We start from the raw sequence: 20520 nt of genomic DNA, 5'->3' as shown, positions 1-20520 counted from the left end.
GTAATCATAAAATGGTAGTTTTGACATACTTGGGAGGAACGTGGGGTCTCCAGTCTCTTCTTGAGTGCAGCAGTCAACCACTTCCCTGTCAGATGACCATTCAGCATATGACCAGCCATATATCTCTGATAGAGAAGATCCTGCTACTGTCTGAAGTTGTCTATTCAAAGTTCCAGTTGTTTTAATGTTTCTCCTAATGTTTTGCTGAAATCTGCATCTCTACATTTTCTATGCATGCTAGTTTTAATTTTGCTTCCTTGCACAATAAAAAACAAACCTCTCCTATCTTCTGCATGATGACCTTTCAAATACTGGAAAGTAAGTATCATGTTATCTTTTCATGATCTCATGCCCAGGTTACATACAATATACCTGAACCTTTCAACCATTCCTTGTAGGACTTGGTTCCAACTTTTCCATTATGCTGATAGCCCTCCTCTGGACATATCCCAGTCTGTTAATGTTTGTCTTAAATGATATGTCACATGGTAAATGGAGGTGAGATATGTGCTAACATTGGGAAAACATGGATGCCTATGTGTACAGAGTTGCATAAAAACTTCAGAAAGCATTCTTTTCTACCATTCTATGAATAACTGGAGAAGCTAATTGTACTAGAACTTACATCTTTTATAGAGTAATACATTCATAGCTGAAACTAAAAGAAGAGTACAACAGGATTTTCATTCATGGGAGCTCCAGTCAGAACCAACATGGGTGGCTCTTAGCCATTCATTATTTTAAAAGGCATAATTGTTCCAGTGAATTATAGCCATTACTAATAAGACCTGTAATGAAATGTTGCATCCTGATTTTTAAAACAAAGGTACTCCTTTTATAGATTCCAACCATTCATCCACCACCTACAAATTTCACTTTTCTTTACTGGAGAATACACACACACACACGTACACATACATACACACACACACATACACACATACATACACATCATTCACACACATATATTTGTAAATCTCAGAGTTCTCCCAAGCATGCTAATACCATGTTCTTGTCGTTTCTATTGGTGCTCACTACCAGAGTTTACTATTATTATAATAATAATATTATTATTATTGCCCTTGCTTAACAACCATTCATTCAGTGACTTGCTTAACAACCATTCATTCAAAATTACAATGGAGCTGAAAAAAGTGACTTATGACCAGTTCTTACACTTACAACCATCACATGATCGCAATTTGGGCACTTGGCAACTGTCACATATTTATGATGGTCACAGTGCCCTGCAGTCACATGATCACCATTTGCAATCTTTCCAGTTAGCTTCCGACAAGCAAAGTCAATGGGGAAGCCAGCAGGAGGTCACACGTTGTGATCACATGATGTCTTGCTTAATGATTATGAGTAATTCACTTAATGACTGCAACTGAGGCTGCTGGAACTGCTGTCACTAAGCGGGGTGGTCACATGATGTTTCATTTAACAACCGCTTTGTTTAGTGACAGAGTTGCTGGTCCCAATTAGGGTCATTAAGCAAGGACTACCTGTACAGTGATAGACAGTTAAGTAGAATCTCTTTGTTCAGTGACAGCAATTCAAATGCTGGAATAAAAAACAGTTAGGGTTACGCCTTGCTTGGGAGCATCCTAGAGATATATCAAAGATCTCTGCTAGATTGCTGCATGCCTAGAGACATAACAATGGTCTGATTCAGGAAAGCAATTCTTTTTTAAAATTTGTTTTAGAAGCAGTGCACAAAATAGCCCAACATAATAATCAATTGATCTTTGCAAAAGAAGTGAGACTTACCCTGTTGGATTAAAAAACATTCATGGGAAGCCTGGGTGATAATATAGCAACGGAAATAGCGCTGCAAGCATAGATCACTTACCCTTCCAATCAAACATAGCACTCTTAATAAATATCATTTTTTTAAAGAGATAATTCATGAAAACAAGAAATGTGGTTGGCTGTTTGGGGCAGCCATTTATTTGTATTAGTTAAATTTTAACAGAACAGAAAGTTGGGAAATTTAAGCCAAGTGATCTCAAGGTTACAACGGATTAATGCTGAGCAGATATTACAGATACAATAAATAATCTTTTTGTTCAGAATAAAGTCTACAGATTGTCCTATGCATTATATAGGAGTTAATTAACAACGTCTCAGTTATAATCTTTTTTGAAAACAGAATTTGGTTGGAATTTTGTATGTGCTTAGCAGAGAATAAGTCCCACTAAACTGAGTGACTTCAGAGTAGATATGTGTCTTATTAAAATATTGTTTACCAACATGATCTTGAAGGACTGTCCCTCAAATTAGGCATTATGACAATTCAAACTAGAGAAAGCTTGCAGTTTGCAGATACATCAGTAGTGTAAGATTTGCCCCGTTCGACAGAGAAACCCTCGTGACACGTGTGGTTCACAAAGAAGGTTTACTCATGCGTAACGTAGTAGTCACAAGCAAAGCCAGGACTGGCTTGGTACAATTGCATCACTTGTTATATTCCCCCCTTCCCGTGCTTTTTCCCGCCTCGTGATCGCGTTGCAGCTGTGGACTATTAGGCCCCCCAATGTCCCCCTTGATCGTTCATGATGGCAGGGTCGGTCAGAGTCCATTGTCCTTGATTGCCAGTCCCCCTCCGGCTGGGTTGGTCCCTCCCTGCTACGTGCAGACCCGCGGGTTCTGTGCTGCGTTGCGATCTTGTTTCGCTGCCCTGCGGCCCCGTTCCTTGCATGCTCGCGCCGTTATCAGTTCATAGTTAAAAGCTTCCGCTGCGGTTTTCCTGTTTAGCTGGCCGCAGGTGGCTCGTTAATTAGCGGCGCTTTCGGTTCCTCTTTTCCCCGCTAGCTACCGCCGGTGGATTCCGCGTGGTCTGGCTGCGAGCTTCCCTGCAGCCCCGTGCTTCCCTGAAACCTCGTGCTGACCGAACCTGACAAGTAGTACTACTACCAATACTTCTAGTTAGCAACTTAATTCGTAATATTCAAACAAGAAGTATCCTGCTAATGAAGAGGAATTAGCAGCCACAACATTGGGCCACCTACCCTAATATTATCTGACCTGGTACTGTACTGATGCTGGGAACTGGCAAGAAATTCTGGGAGTTGCAGTTCTTATACATCTGGAGGGAAAATGGTTGGAGAAAACCTATTTTATGTCAGTGGTTATTGGTTTGCCAAATTCTAACCGCTTCTGCTTTCAGATTTTTTTAAAATTGAAAATGGTAGATTGAAACTAGTGATCTGTTTGGAACGCAGATGACATCCTCTGTCATTGAGCACTGCTAAGATGTGAAGCCAGCTGGGTGAAAAGCATCATGCCAGCTTACACTTTGATTAGCAGGGTACTACAACTGTCCAGTGACAAGACCAGCTGCGCTGTGGACCAGGCTGACCCATGTTGCTGCAGTAGCATTATGGCAGGACCAGAGGAGGCAGGGTGAAAATAGATAAAGGAAGGTCTGGAGGCCCTTCCGTATGGAAAGGCTAAACCAATTTCAGATTCTTGGATGTCTGCTGACTCTGTTGTACTCCTGTATTCTTTGCATTCAGAGTCAGTTAACTGGCTCTGTAGCATCTCTAAGGAAACATAGTGAAGGCAGATTTTCTATGCTTCTTCTGTAGCTGATATGGGTGGGAGTGGATCCCCCTTGGCAGAAACTCCTACATCATTCTAATTTCCAGCTCTTGAGATGTAACTCCTCCCAAGATAAAGGTGGCATGATGGTACTATCACATTCTGGCTGGTCTAAGTGGACTGTTTTTTGTTCATGTGTTTCTTTGTTCTGTTTGGCTTCCTGGCCACAGAACGGAAATGTGGTGAGGGCAGAACTAGGAGGGAGGCAGAGAATTGTCTAGCACTCCATCTAGCTTTCGAATTGCCGGCCTAAGAGATAAGGAGGAGTACCATAAAACAGTACAAAAATGCTTCTCCGAATGGGGAGAAGCTTCAGGCATGTGGAAGGGACAGCTGCTATTTGGGGTCCAGCTTAGACAGCAAATATTATTGGAATGGGACTGGACACTGGACACTTACTCCTGACATCTGCAATCCGAAACTGAATTCCATCAGATGAAACCCATTTGATCAGGGACACCCACAGGATAAAGTCAAAAAAGTCAGGAAGGTGGCTGTGACAGTGCAATTGAATCTCTGCCCATTTTCTATGTACAATGCACTTGATCCATGCTCAAAGGTATTCAAGTGAAAGAAAAGGGGAACTGGCATGAACTTCAGAAATGTGTTGATTGCAGAATAAGAAAGGCTGGAGTGAGATGCTCAGATTCTGGAATTAAAGCAATTTGGGAAGGCCAAGAGCAAAAACCAACCATTCAGGCTGTGGATGGTCCATGACATCTTTTAGTTTGAACAGCGCCCTTCATGTAAAATTACGATGTTCATACTGGAACACTTCAATGCTCCCAGCATACAGAGATTTGCTGTTATCTTTTTTGTCCTAATTTGCACACAGGAAATGGGCTCCCCGCCATGTGGGCACTGGTTAGGCAGCAAGCAGACACATTTAGCATGCAGCTCTGTAAGAGAAAAATGGCTTTTAGGTCTAGGCAAATAGTATTCAGAGATGTATCGAACTACCAACACATTGTAAAAATAATAAATGAAGCTGGGCTCTAAGCTCCTCCAGGGATATATCACATGCAAGGTCACATCTCTGGTCCTCCCAAAGTCTTCATGGTACTAAGGCCACCAGTGTGTATGTCCCATGTGGGGAATCTCTGGAAAGGAAACCTCCATGGAAAGATTTCTGCCCTTCAGCCTGGATCCCAGAACAATTGGACTTCCAACATATGTGAAAAAACAACATTGGATGATTACAGGATGCAAATGAACCTGCTTTATTAATGGAAGTGCGTCTATGTGTGATATTTGTGGGGCATCCATTTCAAGCAATTCTCACATGTTACTCAAGACAGAAGAGCAAAACCTTGAGACTGGGAGAAAGTGTGTTATGTACAGCTTGCGGCTGGGGATCATATTGAAAGCTTTAGGCTGGATTGCATCATTTCATCCTCTGACATCTACCTTTAACTAGCAATCATGGGGTTGTAGAAAACAAGGAAAGTTTTCCTCTTCTCTAGATTTGACAAGGTAGACCCCACTCAATAATGGGAAATAGCCAGGCAGTGGATGCTCAGTGGTGAACAGTTGTAATAATTCTTCCATGGCCAATCTCCTTCTGCTAAGAATTGTGCCTAAGCTGTGGTGATGCTTGTCTTTTGCTAATGGGGGGGGGGGGGGGGCAGTTGGCTGCCTTTTCAGGGGGTGCACTATGCGGAAGGCCCCCTGATTAACCAAGCAGGCAGAGAAGAAAATGCCCACCACATTTTCTGCCCTCCAGATCCCCCTGCTTTTCTCCTTTGGTCTGGCAAAGGATGCTACCTGCCCCAAGATTCCACCTGAATGGGATAACTTCTGTATTGTAGGCTCCTGATTATTAGATTTGCCTGTCTAAACAAAAGTCTCCTTTTCAGGTGGTGATGAAGCTACTGTGCTCAGTTCAGCATCTCAGGAGCAAGATGCAGAATACTGGCTTGTAAGAGAGGCAATTCTCTTACCAATAAAGTCCCCTCCAGGCCTCTGTTGACACAGAGCCATTACCTCTCCCTTTTACTGGCAGGAGCTTTCTACATGACATGCTGGCCAACAAACATTTCAAAACCATACGTGAAAAGACATGGCTATTTTTCTCTGTTGCACAATAGCATTCATCCAAATAATCCCACAGGGACTTTGCTTTTTAGCACATAGAGAGAGATGAGCTATAACCTCTTTTTAAAACAAAGCCTAACCCCGCCCAAAAAAATCCCATTAATTTCTTCAGTTGTCACCCCCCCCCAAAAATCCCATTAATTTCCTCATTCGCAGCAGTTTGCACAAGATGTGTTTTGTGGATGTGCTTTGAGACAAGGGGAAGGCTGATATTTCCAAGGATGCCTGGGAGAATCGAAAAATGACCCCTTTGTCAAATGATCCCTCTCCCTCCTCTGCAGACCAGCCTGAAAGTCTTAGGGTCTGATCTGCAGAACATTGTGTCTACTGCTTGGGAAAGTTAGAAGTGAAAGTTGTTCATAGGCCATAACCCTATCTGGTGTCATCGGCCTTTCTCTTTCCCTGAAAGGTTGTGTACTTTTCAACATATCCAAAGGCACCAGTTCTGGTTCTTGCACAAATTCTTATTAACTTTGCTCTGAACGGATGAGTCTGTATTTCAATTTTTTTTTTCCCATCTCAATTTGCAGCTTCATTCCATCTCCATTTTAGGGGTGAGGCAAAATTCTTTTGGAAGGAAGAAATCTGGAGTGTTTGACACATTGTTTTTCACAAAGAGGCCTGTTCCGAGATGTTGGTAATTTGGGAGAATTCAGAATGGCTGTCACTGTCTTAGAAAATGCTTCTTAGCTACTCACTTGTGGCCTCCGTTATGGTGAGCAACTGTTCTGTATCTACAAAATCACACACACTGTTCTTGGAGCTATCAAAGCTGAGCTGCAAAAATGTGCACAACCACAGGATGACAGCAAAGAGATAAGAACACTCTAATTTTTTGTGGCTACCTAGAGATCATTCAGATTTTTGCAGCCCACATGGGATAGTCGCACTTTTATAGAGAGGTTATATTCCTCTCTATAACAGTTTTGTGTTATTCAAGAGGTGGGGGTAACTGAACTATAAAATGATAGCGTGTGATTTTGTATAACCCTATAATTACATTCAAATTGCCAAGATTAGGGTTTGGACTTCTTTCTTTTTATAAGGATGCCTTGCAAAGAAAAGAGAAAAAGAAGTCACGTCTATGTCATGGGGGAGGGGAATACATTATACAATCCTATCCATGCCTTATCAGAAATATGTTTGCAGTTCTATATGCCTTTTCTCAGAAGTGAATCCCGTTAGAATGTACCGTTGAGTAAGAAAGTTCATGGCGAGCAGATAGCTAAAGAAACATGTAGTTTACCTTGTAGGAAACCATAGGTAGGGCAATTTTCTTGTGACCAGGGTGGCACCTCCAAAAAATGCATCTAATTTGGCCTCCAAGTGCATGACTGGTGATGTCCTTAAACCCTGACATACAACACCAATTTCCCCTTAAAGCACCCCCCCCAAGGGTGGGACGGGCCTGATTTTTGGGGTTTTGGGGAATTTTAAGTGGGAAGACAGGTGCCTTAAGGCTCAGCAATGCTGAAGATACCAATTTTGTTTATTCCTCCCCCTCCCCCCTCCCCCTCCCCCTGCAACACTAGTCTCCAAAGTAGACCTGGATGGTTTTCATGATGCTCTGAAGGTTGCAAAATAGATTCCCGAGAATCATATATGGATACATGAGACACTCACTCCTATGTAAGTGTTGGTGGAGAAATCAGATTGATACCAGGGCTGCAAAAATCTGAATAAGCTCTAGATGCCAGCAAAGAGCATCTATTCTGTTTCTCCTTGTTTCCATTTAATGTTGCCTGGATTTCTGCAGCCCAGATATGGTTGCCTTAAATAGAAGCTCATGACTGGGGGCTCAGCAAAGTTTCTTTGGGCACTTCCACACCAACCCCACTTTTGCCTCCCAAATCCTGAGAACTGGTATAGAGCAGATCTGCTACCAGCATTTTCACCATCTCCAAAACTGCGGTGCTGAGAACACTCCCAGCTGACCAAGAGCAGACCACAAAAGTCATTGCTGCAATCAGTTCCCCACCCCAAATCCTTGCACAGTGAGGTGGGAGGAGGAAGAGACAAGGAGGCTGGCCAGGCAGAAAGTTCCTGCCAATGAGGAAACCACTTGCCTCCAAGCACTCGGGTCTCAAAAAGTAAACTGGAATATTTCCAGTTTGCCCTGCTTGGTGGCTAAGCCAGAAATCAGTTGGCTCAGCTGCGAAATGCAAACAATGGTGTGAGAATCCAACACTGATCCAGGAGCAGCAGTGCATTGGAGGTGCCCCTTATCCAGAACATATTGGGAGTGGGGAATGTATCATGATGGAGAGACAGAATGAAAGTGGGGAAATCATTTGTCTTCTGGGCCTATCTGGTTAGAGTGCGGCTGCAACCTTGTTTGTAACTGGTATATACTAGAGGAGAAGGCGAAGGAATATTTTGATTTCACCACATAGTCAATGGGAGCACAAAGCTTTGGGTTTCCATCAAGATTGGACCCCAGACTGAATTTGGCAGATCCAAATCATGCCAGGTCACATCAGGCTATTTCCTGAAATTATTCTGAGGCCTGAACTGGTGCCTAACCATATCAGTTGCCACTGGCTTCAGCATAAACTTTGCCTGGGAACAATAGCAAGTTACTGCAACCATACATACCTGAGCACTGCTCCCAGTCGTAACACGTGTCATAGCCACAAGGTTCTCTCTTTATGCTGTCCGTAGCAATTCTGAGCCTTTCTTTCGCCCAACTCACATCAGTCTCACCCAGGCAGGGGCCGGGATGCAGGAAATGGAACGAATGCTGATCCAGGCACTTTTCAGCCAAATATGGGCAGCTGGACTTTGTAACTGCTTGTTCAGAAGTGGCATGCAGCACACAGACATCTTCAGAGTAGTGTCTGCCAAAAGACCAAAAAAAGCAAAAACAACCTCACACTTACTGGTTGAGGGAGGGATGAAGCAAACGATTTGTAAGGAAGCATTTTTCATTTTTGTTTATAACATTTGGAACATCTGTTTGGGAAGTTAGTTGGAGCTGGTGAGCCAAGTCATTATTTTTTAAAGAAATTCTGGAGTGATTGTCATTATCATTATCCGATGATTGGCAGAATTTCCCAAATTCTGTTTAGAGAAGAAATTTCAAAAAGGTGGTAAAACAAGGGCGATAAAACAGGTTAGCAACAAGGTGTTCATACATGAACTGCAATCTATTTCACTCACTCGTTCATGTGCATGTGCACACACACACACACTGCGATCCTATCAGTATCACCAAATATCAGGGCATGTTGATATTTGCAAAATGTTGCACAAGAGCATGCACGTTCTCAGGGGGATGAGATTATGGCATTCTCATGAGATGAGAGAGCTTGGGGGAGACTGAGAAAGCCTGAAAACATACGATATGGGGAAAATTTACCAAACCCTGTCAAAGAGGATACACAAAACTTCTTAGCCTGCCCATGTGAATACAGGGTGGGCGGTTCCTAAGCGAAGGATAGGGATAAATGGATAATGGACAGTGTTGGGCTTTGAAGTTTAGTGACCATGGTCTAGTGAACACATTTTATGATGTTTCACCAGCAACTGTGGCTGGCATCTTCAGAGGCAAAGTGGTCTCATATTGAGCAAGGGGCTGACTGGTCTCCTGTCTTTATATTGGCCAATGTATTATTGGCCAATCAGAAGTCAGGATATCTGGCTATAAATACAGGAGCCAGACAGTCCCTGATCACTTGTCTGGGGTCTGCATATCAGACCACTTTCCCTCTGAAGATGTCAGCCACAGTTACCAGCAAAACCTCAAGAAATCTGTTGTCTAGATTATGGTCACCAAACCCTGAAGCCCAACACTGCCCAACACATACTGGCCATGAAAGCCTACGCCAGTCTACAAATTGATAACTTTACACAGGTTTAAGATTCTCTGTTGAGAAAGAGCTACTCCTTAGCTAAGGTCCACTAAGAAGAAAGACTTGAGGGAAGTATCTTAGGATTGGATACAGGTTGGAGTAGGCACTTCATTTTCTTAAGAGGAATACAAATGTCAACATATGATGTGGGGGAACCCTTTTCTCTGTACAGTTTACCTGCAGTCCTCTCTGGGGTTCATACACACACATTGGGATCCAGCTAGCTTCTGCCCTGGTTTGCAGTTGCCTTGAGAAAGAAGGTGATCTGCAAGAGGATAAGGAATGCCAAAAAATGAGGCATGAACACATAGGAATACTATTAGGTGTACCGTAGAAGGTGTAGATATTTGCAGGATTGGTGTCAAACTACAATGTACAACTGTTTGGAGCCAAAGCTCATATTTAGCCTTTAAGGGGTATCCATGGGCCACATTCCCCAAAGTGGGTGGGGCCAGAACCAAAATGAAGCACGATTTAAAACAACTGGCAGCTGAATTCAAATTAAATTGGCTAAATGACTCTGGAATCGAGCGTGTTCTTTGGTATTGCCACAGATCCTCAAAATGCTGTAATTACCCCACTTCTGACCAGCAAAACAGGATTCACCAGTCAACAGTATAAGCAATTTCTATTTTCCAACATCAACCCTGAAATAACACACAAGGTGGTCAGGTTTTGTGTGGTGGCATGTAAAATCAGGCAAGGGATAATTAAGAGCATCTGGACCTGCCAGAGTATGGAGAGCCAGGAATGGCACAGACTCAGCATTAAGTGCTGATTCTTTTTTTAACTTCTTGAAGATATTTATGCTTTGGTCTGTACATGCCATATCAGCTATTATACTATATATTTTCAAGTTTGACAGGGATCTGTAAGACAGGTTTATACCCCTCAAATCCCTTTTGGATTATTTTATTGCTTTATTTATCAATTTTTTTTTTTATTTTAGGCTACCATTTTAAAGTTTATACTACCCGGATTGCTAATTTTAATCCCTTTTCTCTTTTGTCGCACGTGCATAGCCTGAGCAAACATCCCCGCATTCTCTGTTTGTAATATTGTTTTCAGACCACATTCTTTGTATGTCTTTCTCCTAACTCCCCTGATATTGTCAATTCAGTTTTGGATATTTGCATATCAATTTCCTTGTGCTGGTTAATGACCGCAGTAAAGTTTTTCATTTCATTTCAGTTACTCTGGTTACTTCCTAGATATTTAATCATTTTCTCCTCTTGTCATGAAAAGTATTACAAATACTACAACTTTTGGAGGTGTTCTGAGGGGCATAGCTATTATTTTTGGGGGGGAAGGGATTCTGCAGGCAGCTGTGAGAGTTCAGATTTGATACTTCCTGACTGTGCATGAATGTATGTATCTATTTTTTTTTTAATCCATTCAATCATGTCCAATTCTCAGAGACCTCCTGGACAAGTCCCTTCAGTTTTCTTGCCAAGATTTTTCAGAAGTGGTTTGCCACTGCCTCCTTCCTAGGGCTGAGAGAGAGGGACTGGCCCAAGGTCACCCAGCTGGCTTTGTGCCTAAGGCGGGACTATTGCTCACAGTCTCCCAGTTTCTAGCCTGATGCCTTCACCACTGCACCAAACTGGCTCTCATAGAACAGTAAAAATAAGTCACAGCAGGTAGCGTCACTGAGCTGACTTTGGCTATCTTGAAAACCAAGTAAGGGTGGACCTGATTTATATTTCTGTGAAGACCACCCACACATCCCAGGGATACAGGCTAGATTTGGAAATAAAAAAAAAAGATTGGAAAAAGACAATGTTTTGTATTTTTGCCAAGAAAACCACATGGGTGTGTTCATGAAGTCACTCAAATCTCTCAGTTTGAGAGCACCTTTATCTTTTACAATATAACGATTAACAGTAAAGACCCCAAGATCTTGGTGCTTCCTTAGCTCATTTCATTTGATAGCACCCGTTTCTTTTCATTTTTCTTCATTTATTGTATTTTAATCCCATTTTTCCTTCCAGGCACTCACATGTTATCCTCATTCAATAGTCCTGAAAGGAAGATCAGACTGAGTAGGCAGACCTGAGTGAGGGTTTGAACCCATCACACCAAACTCCAAACTGAGCAGGTGAATCTCTATGCCACGTGAACCACTCCCTTACCTTTCTCACAGGTAAGCAGTCTCACTACAGCAGGACGCCAGGACGGGCCACTTGCACAAGTGTACTCTGCATGACCAGTTAACCTGAAGGTTGGTGCACAACTTAGGTGGATCGTTTCCCCAATTTTATATTCACTTTTAAAGGGGGAAATGGAGACAATATCTGAGGCTGCTGGTCTGCGACATGCAGATACTGAGGAAGGAAGGAAGGAAGGAAGGAAGGAAGGAAGGAAGGAAGGAAGGAAGGAAGGAAGGAAGGAAGGAAGGAAGGAAGGAAGGAAGGAAGGAAGGAAGGAAGGAAGGAAGATAAATGAGATTAACATGCTATGACAGAGAGTTGCAAGGTAAATACAGAATTAAAATACTTTGTAATGGCTTTATACCAAAAATGTAAATGATTAACAATTTAAAAATCCAATTTGAAAACTGAAAGGCTAATTCACTAGTTATGCTTGCACAGTACATTTACTCATAGTTAGTTGAACCCAGATTACTCAGTTAATCCAATTTCCTGGGTTTGCAGTGAACCATGAACTAACCACAAGGACTGGGCTAGGAATTGTCTGGCTAGCTTTGGATTAAGCTGTTGAAAGAGCATACCCTTGCCTTCCCCATCGGGAATTAGGGTAATGCAAGAAGGCAACGGGGTCTTTCCTTAAAGCAGAAGTGTGGAGGCACCCATGTTCTCTCAAAGGCTCAGTGCAGCTCCCCACCCATCAGCACATCCATGTGCAGGTAGAGAGAACATTTCTGCTAGGGCTCCAGGGGAAGCAAAGTGGCCTACCTGCTTGTATGCAGAGATGACCAAGGAAGGCCACGGAAGCAGATGCAACAAGTCTTAAACATTTCAAGGAGGGATGTATTGCTCGTAACATCACATTTTACATAATTCCCTAATTCCCGATGGGGAAGGCAAGGGTATGCTCTTTCAACAGCTTAATCCAAAGCTAGCCAGACAATTCCTAGCCCAGTCCTTGTGGTTAGTTCATGGTTCACTGCAAACCCAGGAAATTGGATTAACTGAGTTAATATCCTTTGAATATTAGAAATAGATGTTCTGTTCATATCATTAGGAGCAGACGCTGTATGTTGAAGTCAATATGCTAGTCCACCTAGCTCTTATTGTTGACATTGACTAGTGACAGCTCTCATGGAATAAAACTACAGTTCTTCTCGGCTCTACCTGGAGATGCCAGGACTAACTTGGAACTTCCTGCATACAAAGCAGATCTCTGAGCTGTAGCCCCTTCCAATAGAAATGCTGAGTCAAATCACTGGTCCTTCTACTTCAATACTGTTGAAAACAAGTACAAATGATGTGCCAAGATTTCAAGACAATTCCCCCCATCCCCGGTTCTACCTACTGAGTGCCCAGCATATCCAGAATCTGGACTTTCTGCATGCAGCTGAGCTTCAGTCTTTTTCAATTTGCACATGACATTATGGGGGATATACACGAGCTTCTCCTCACCCATTGACATAACACATAAAATGGGCATATTGACTAGCTCACATTGGTTGCAAACTTAGCCATGATGCAAATGCTCTATGTACATGCTCATATCCACATGTAGACTTCTTTCACATGAAAGGGGATCTCGGAGTAAGCAAGACTGCCCATACACAGAGAACCTCTATGTACATGCTTCTGTACTCATACGGTAGGCCTACTGTCACTAAATCCAAGCTTCTTGGGGTTAGCTGCTATGACTTATAATCTGCACACACAATAGCTCAATGAACATGAGTGGAATAGGCCTGATATATCCTCTTCTTATTTACTTTTCTCAGGTTAGTAGCTTAAGTCTCTCAGTGATTCTTACACTGGCATTCAACAGGATGTTGCAACCAAGTCTGATCTGGCTGGCAGCGAAAGAATGGATATCCCGTAATAACGTATCTGTTGAAGCACACAACTTCAGCATTTTCTCCAACGTCATAATGGTTCTTCTCATTCTGAAATTAACCAGAGGAAACTCTTCATTTGCTAACCAAATACATGTTATTGGTGTGGGGGGGGGGGACCTTAGATTCAGGTAGCAACATCCAAACTTTTTATGCAACTTTGCTTGAGGAGTTCAGCCCTTTAAATCTATTTAAGCAAATTTTATTTCACTCTTCAGCAGAAGTGCTCTCAGAATTATAAAAATCCAAAGGTTTTCTTGCATTGTTTTATTTCTACAACAACTCTCAAATTCAGTTAGTCTGAAAGAAAGAATAGTTGGACTAAGGCTAGCTCAGTGTGCTTCGTGGCTGAATTTGGATTTGAAACTATGTCTCCCTGATCTTAGTGCATTACTCTAATTATTAACTTACAGTGATTCTCGATATTATCTTGCATTTTTCCCTAAGAGAGTAGAATGGCTGTGAACTCAACACAATTACAGTGTTATAGTTGCCAGAATCTCCAGCAAGGCCATTTTATACCAGGTGCCTGGCACTGAAAGGTGTAGTGAATGGTGTTTCTATTTAGGAAGCATATGTTTAATCTTTATGCTGTAGTTAGGAAACATCCATCCATCCATCCATCCATCCATCCATCCATCCATCCATCCATCCATTTAACAAATGTATATGGTCTCCTGTTCATTCATTCATTCATTCATTCATTCATTCATTCATTCATTCATTCATTCATTAACACATTTATATGGTCTCCTGTCTAGCTAATGGAGCTCTGGGTGGTAAACAGAAAATCAAACATAATACACAAGGAAATCAATTTTAAAAAATCATGTCAAGGTCACTATAAAACATCTTGTGGCCAATACAATAAACACACACAACCAAGTTCCATGAATATTCTGGACACAAGGCTTGGGGGAAAAGCCGGATCTTCATAGCCTTTCCAGAGTCAGGCCATATCAATCTCTGGGCTGTTCCATAAGTCATGATTCCTAGGACCTACCAAGTGATACTGCTTTACTGGGAAGACTCAGAGAATGTCCACACTGCCAGTTCTGGTGGGATGGACTGGAGATAGGCAATCCCACAAATAACCTGGTCCCATTTTTGGGGGCTTTAATGATAACAGCCAGCACCTGGAATTGCACCATGACGCCTACTGGGAGTCAGTGCAGCTCACGTAGCAGTATTGTTACATGGGTGTACTGTGATGCACCCAGTGCTGCATGTCCCACTGCATTGTGGACCAGTTGGAGTTTCCCAATGGTCTTCAAAGGCAGCCCATATACAGTGTGTTGCAATAGTTCTATTGGGAAGTGACTAATGCATGCATGGCTATGAGCAGTGCCTCCCGATCTAGGAATAGCGCAGGATGTATTTGTGCAGTGGTCCTCCTGGCCAAGGCAACAAGAAGTTTTGTAGTGACCTTGACATGATTCTTTTCTTGAGTCCAGGAGGATCCCAGTTTGCACAGCAACTCTGTCAGGGGACGTGTTCAAGACTTAATCCCTTGCTGGCAAATTTGGCTTAATCATTTGCTTTTCTCATAAGTATCTATGTGCAAGGAGGGTGGGAATGCAAAAACTGAGAACAGGGATGTCCACAAGGGTGGATCAAAACCAGCAAGATGATAGATAGGACATCATGTTGCATAACCTGCTCCTTCGGTAGGGGTATTGACATTGCATGCATGCTCAAAAAGGATGGGCTTTGCATCCCAATGCTCCATCTGCCATCTTGCTGATTTTAACATACTCAGCAGCTGCAGATGCTGCTGGCTGAGAAGTTCTAAAACACCTACCCTGATAAATCCATGTTCTGGTGGATCTGGTTTGAGGCATCCTGATTCAGGCATCTCAACTGCAATGTCCCCCTCCCTTGTCATTTCATCATCGTTTACACATACAGCTCCCCTAAAAGAAGAGAACCATGAAATGGGAAATCACTAGGCAGCCATCTTTTTCAGACTCTGGAGGAGATGGGGAAACCATGGTTCAGTGGTAGGGCAGAGCACATGGTTTGCATGCAAAGACCCAAGTTTAGTTCCAAGATTTCTGGTTAAAGAGACTGGTAACTAGTGATATGAAAGCTCTTGAGAACAATAGCACAAGTAAATGTACCAGGTCTTGCCTGAGGCAAAGGACCGGATGGTACCATAGCTTCCATTCTACATCCAGTTTTGCTTCAGCACTGGCAGCTGGAGACAGTATTGCACCAGTATTGCTCTGTCTCTCACGTAGGAGGAACGCTCTCATTCTGCCTGGAATACTATGGCTGAGCAGTTCTATGGCAATTAAAACCAAGGATATTGTGATGGAATGGAATTATGAAGGCCAAGCTCAGGGAGATAATCATTTTCTTAGCTCACCGGAACCACGTGGGAGGAACAAAAGGATGAGACTGACACCTCCCTGAGGAATTCACACTGTTGTGGCTGGAGGACTTTGGGAACTGGGGTTTTTAGTCTGGGAAGATTCTTGCTAGAGGTTGTAGCTAATAAACATAGCTGGACTGAATTTGCATGATCTCTTGGAGTTCCTTGGGCTAGGCCTGACAGATATGGCTTATCTTGGTACTACAACATTTTTGGAAGTGGGATTAAAGGCCAACCTGAAACAGAGGGTGGAGGGAACACTTGGACACAGCTGTGTCAGCATTACTTCATCATTAACTGCTGATTCAGTGCAAACCCTAGTGCTGACTGACAAGCACTGGCTTATAGAGCAGCCCACTAAGCCTTTTATGCTTCAATCTAGCCTCCCCATATTGTCCCAGAAATGGTGGTGGCGCCTTGGCCAGAAAAAAGGGCAACTACTTCAGAATCTTGTGAAACAGTGCTCTTGTATTAGCACTCTGTGGACTCATGTGTGGTGCTTCGAAATCAGCCACAGGATCTTTTGAAGAGTAGCTGTTCATCACCAAAGACAAATTTCTTGTATATATTTTATACTTGGTCATTAAAGTATTTGTATTGTATTGTATAGCATTATTTTGAACTGCATGACAGTACAGCCGAAGTAACAGTGAACTCTGCTGGGAGACATGTTGTTAATTCCCTTTCTGGATCTAAGATGGCTGCCAAGAAATCCTGCACATCAGATGATCCTAGCCATGAACAGAGAGTGGTCTTTTACATAATTATCCTGGCTGCTCTGTCTCAGAAGGTGGAGAAGGAAAGAACAAACAGACCAACGAAGGGAACAAAGAGTGGTCAAAACTCCCCATCTGCCATACACTTGATATGCACCAGGTTTCAGAGATTTTGGTATCTGCCTCGAAAGTGCTCAAAGAAGGAGGAAGTGATGTGTACTTTCCATATGAACTACATCTCCCATAAGTCCTAACCAGCATGGCCATAATGAAAAATTCTGGGATCAAAGGTTTATGGAAGGTAGCCAGTTAACTATTCCTGGCCTGGAAGTTCATCAAAGACTTCTGGAGGTGCTGCAAGGCTTTTTAGTTTGAGCTTCTAATGAGGAATGGGAATTAAATTCATAAACAGCTTGATCTCTGATCTCTTTTGATGGCCATTCTGTTTCTTGTCCTTTAATTGTTGTCACTGGGAAGAAGAAGGATTGACTGGCAGTGACTGAGTGCAGGTCTTTTCACAGATTTATCTGAAGATGCAAGGGATTGAATCCAAGATGTTCTACATGCAAAGAAAGAGCTGTTCTTCTGAGCTACAGCCTTTTTCTAAAACACTGTGACTATTACATACTTACCTGTCAACAAATATGGAGAAGTAGCATCCTTCCTCTTGCTCTCGGTCGCCTTCACATGGCTTCCCTCCATTCAGAGGGGAGGGGTTGTTACAGGTGCGGCTCCTCCGCCTCTTATGGGAACTATCACAGGGACTCCATGAACCCCAGCAATTCCAATAACCATCCACCGCAACTGAAACAGATGAAAAGATCCCAAAAACATCTGGATTAAGAGTTCTCTCACAATACCTAGGGACAGTTTAAGGAATTGGGGGCCCCAAAGCAAGATGAGGTTTGGAGATCTCCCATTAGATATAGCCCTAGACCAACAGTGCAGATGGATTTCTGAGAAATGAGATAGAGAGCAGGGGGAAGAACAGTGTGCTTTAGATGAAGTAGCCTTTTGCCCTGACAAAATGACCTGGGAACAGAACAGCCCCATTCATTCCAGAATTAAATCTGGGTTTAGAAAATGACTTATCAGACCAATATGCTAGCTAACATGGAATTGTATTTCAGATGGGCCTGGCTTCTGAAAATCCACTCAGCCTTATCTAGCCATTGGCTAACATGAATTAGCCCCTTGAAAACTCCATTGGTACAATCTACCCTTTGGCTAACAAGGAGTTTGTTAGTCCATGGGTAGACACGCCAGCCTGAAAACTCTGTTGGCCCAAGGCAAACACAAAGTCCCCTCATGAGGATGGACTGATGGAAGCAGACAGCCGCCAACTCTTCATTTTTAGATCACTCGCCCATAGCCCACTTCTACCTGCTGCTGTGCAGGTCCTGACTATACCAGACACGGAGTTAGATTGGCTTAACTTCCCTTACATCTCCCAGAATGTTGAATGTCTTGTTATCTGTACTCTGTTAAAATCCATATTCTTGCTTCTCTCAAGGTTAGTCACAGCCCTTGTCCTGCATTTCCCCAGGGTCTAAAATGGGCAAGGCTGTGACAAAGTTTCAAGGAAAGCAAGCGCCCCTTTGAAGGGGCTTCAAGAGCAACGTGGCTCCCAGCTTCTGAAGAACAAAGTAAACCATCTCTCCTACAAGCAGCAGAAGACACCTCTGAGAGAGAGGCAAAGCACTTTGACAAAGCAAATTGTATCATTGAAGACACCAACTGGGCTACTTCAGCCAAGCCGGAATATAAATACTGTGCCAAAATCTGCTCTCCAGCTTCCTGAAAGTTTTCTTCCCCTACAAAAGAGGCTTCTGTTTTTCTACCTCATTTTTACACAGCCTTTGAATTCCTATCTGCATCCTGTTTTGGGGTGCATCTTTTTGAGAGTTAAAGAAGATGCCCTCTTTCCTATTACATCTCTCTTTGTGTCTGGAGCAGGGGCATCCACGGGAGGTGCAACCACTGGAAGGGCCAGAAAAGTCAAGATGGCAATGATAACTATGAGTTCAAAGCCACCAACCACCTTGATTTTTCTGACAATGCCCCTACTACATAGTTTCCCATACTTCCTGATCTGAAAAAAACTCTATTTAAGAAGTTTTCTCATGAGATTTAAGAAGTTTTCTCATGAGTTTTTTTGGGAGATTTAGTTGAAATGTGGGAAGCCAGGGAGATGGTAGACTATGAAGGAAGATTATATAGTGAAAAATAGAGCATTCACACATAGACCTATCCCAAGCCACTTTACAAATTAAGATAGGCATAAAAATCCTGCCCTCAGCTCATGAAAATTTTATCAACACCTCTTTTTCTAAATCATTTTTTCACATTAAACAGAAGGAAAAATGGTAGGGGGGAAATATAGGAGGGGAAAAAAAATCAGTACAGCATTAGTTAAACTGTCCAAACAAAGAACACGCTGATCCTTGATCACATAAGGCAGGTCAGCATCTTCTTTGTCTACAATGTTTCCCTTACTGTGGATCTCTGCTTCATAATTCAGCTCTTAAGAGGACAACTCTGGAAGCTAGGAGGTAGCACAAGACACTTACTATACCTCCAGTTGGTACTTACATGATTTCCAAATTAAATAAATCTTATTTTTTTAAAAAATCTAAAATTTTATGAGATCACCAAAATGCACAAGATTTTCAGTGGGAAGGCCAAAATAATGCAAAATATGTTTATCTACTGACGTTAAAAAACTTACTTAACATTACTATTTTATTCTTTATATTTCTTTTCATTTTGATATCTACATAGTCCTTGTGGAGCACCAGTCATCCCTGGGTATTGATTGGGAACCATTGTTCCAGATTTTTCATGAAACACAATTGCTGCAAAAAGGCAAGATGATGTTCACAGCAGCACCATTGAAATCCTGACCTTTCTGTAACTTGTTGACATCTCGTGTATGTACAATAGGGTGAGGCTTCAATGGCAGTGCTGCAACCACCAACTTTCCCTTTTTAACTCCCCCTGCAGACCCTGGTACGTTGGTGAGCCTTGTAGGAGAGGCAGATGGAGAAGGAAGAAGGAAGAAGATCCTTCCAAGAGTGCCCCAAGGTTGTGGCCCTAGTGAAAGTAAAAATGTATCTGAAGTTCTGTTGGCTCAGGAATCTGTAAGCTTTCCTTTGATGCTTGTCTGGCTTTTTGATGGTTCAAAATGGAGAACTAGAAGAAAGGTTGCTACAAGTCTCCAGGTCAAGGGGAAATCTGTGGTACTTGCTTATTCCTTCCTTCCCATGACCAACTACTTCTCTTCCTCATCTTCAGCTCCTTTCTTATAAATGGACCCTCTGATCCTGTTTTTCCCTGGCCTGTTGTTTCCAGCCAGAAATAGCAGAACAGTTCAGAGGGGTAAGCAACCTGATGTCTTCCAGATGCTGTAGGCTACAATGTGTATAAATTTCAGCCAATGTCCAATAGTGTTGCCTACCCATGCAGTAGGAAACAGCTACATGGCATTGTCCAACTCAGTGGTGTAGTTAGATATTGCTCAGTAATATGCTTTCTACTATGTATAAGGTACAGTCCTGGTTTTGGTGTGAGATGAACCCCTTCTCAGTCAAATGGAATGATGGTCAAGGGGTTGTATAATCTTGATATATTACCAATACCATTGTTTCTGTAGATGGGGAGCTTCCATTTCAAGGCAGTTGTCCTCAGCCAAATTTAGAAGGGAGGGAAGGGAAAGGGGAAAAGGGGGAGGGAGGGAGGGAGGGAGGGAGGGAAGGAAGGAAGGAAGAGAAAGTTGGGAAGGAAGGAAGGAAGGAAGGAAGGAAGGAAGGAAGGAAGGAAGGAAGGAAGGAAGTTAGTTTATAT

At 42.6% G+C, this 20520-nt stretch overlaps 2 protein-coding genes across 4 annotated transcripts in view; both read right to left on the bottom strand.

Annotated features, from left to right (window-relative positions):
* The window catches only part of LOC103059215 (complement component C6-like), a 31435-nt gene extending 29572 nt beyond the window's left edge, over positions 1-1863 (bottom strand). Inside the window, exon 1 of the mRNA XM_088152795.1 lies at positions 1774-1863. The gene's annotated coding sequence lies outside the window, so the exon portion shown is untranslated. The remainder of the gene's footprint in view (positions 1-1773) is intronic.
* Positions 1864-1932: 69 nt separating this feature from the next.
* The window catches only part of C6 (complement C6), a 45396-nt gene continuing 26808 nt past the window's right edge, over positions 1933-20520 (bottom strand). For all 3 annotated transcript variants that reach the window (XM_025174731.2, XM_007440732.3, XM_025174732.2), the window contains 7 exons: positions 17310-17481; positions 15389-15500; positions 13506-13638; positions 11684-11875; positions 9729-9816; positions 8296-8537; positions 1933-4505 (listed from right to left, as the gene is read on the bottom strand). In XM_025174731.2, the coding sequence (XP_025030499.1) occupies positions 4330-4505; positions 8296-8537; positions 9729-9816; positions 11684-11875; positions 13506-13638; positions 15389-15500; positions 17310-17481 (1115 nt within the window). In that variant the 3' untranslated portion in view covers positions 1933-4329. The remainder of the gene's footprint in view (positions 4506-8295; positions 8538-9728; positions 9817-11683; positions 11876-13505; positions 13639-15388; positions 15501-17309; positions 17482-20520) is intronic.

Source organism: Python bivittatus, unplaced genomic scaffold (genome assembly GCF_059951505.1).
Source record: "Python bivittatus isolate LINGU-HERP-01145 unplaced genomic scaffold, Pbiv_v1 ctg000570_np1212, whole genome shotgun sequence".
Classification (NCBI taxonomy): Eukaryota; Metazoa; Chordata; class Lepidosauria; order Squamata; family Pythonidae; genus Python; species Python bivittatus.
The sequence above is the reverse complement of the archived record's forward strand: the minus strand, read 5'-3'. Positions and strand labels throughout refer to the sequence as shown.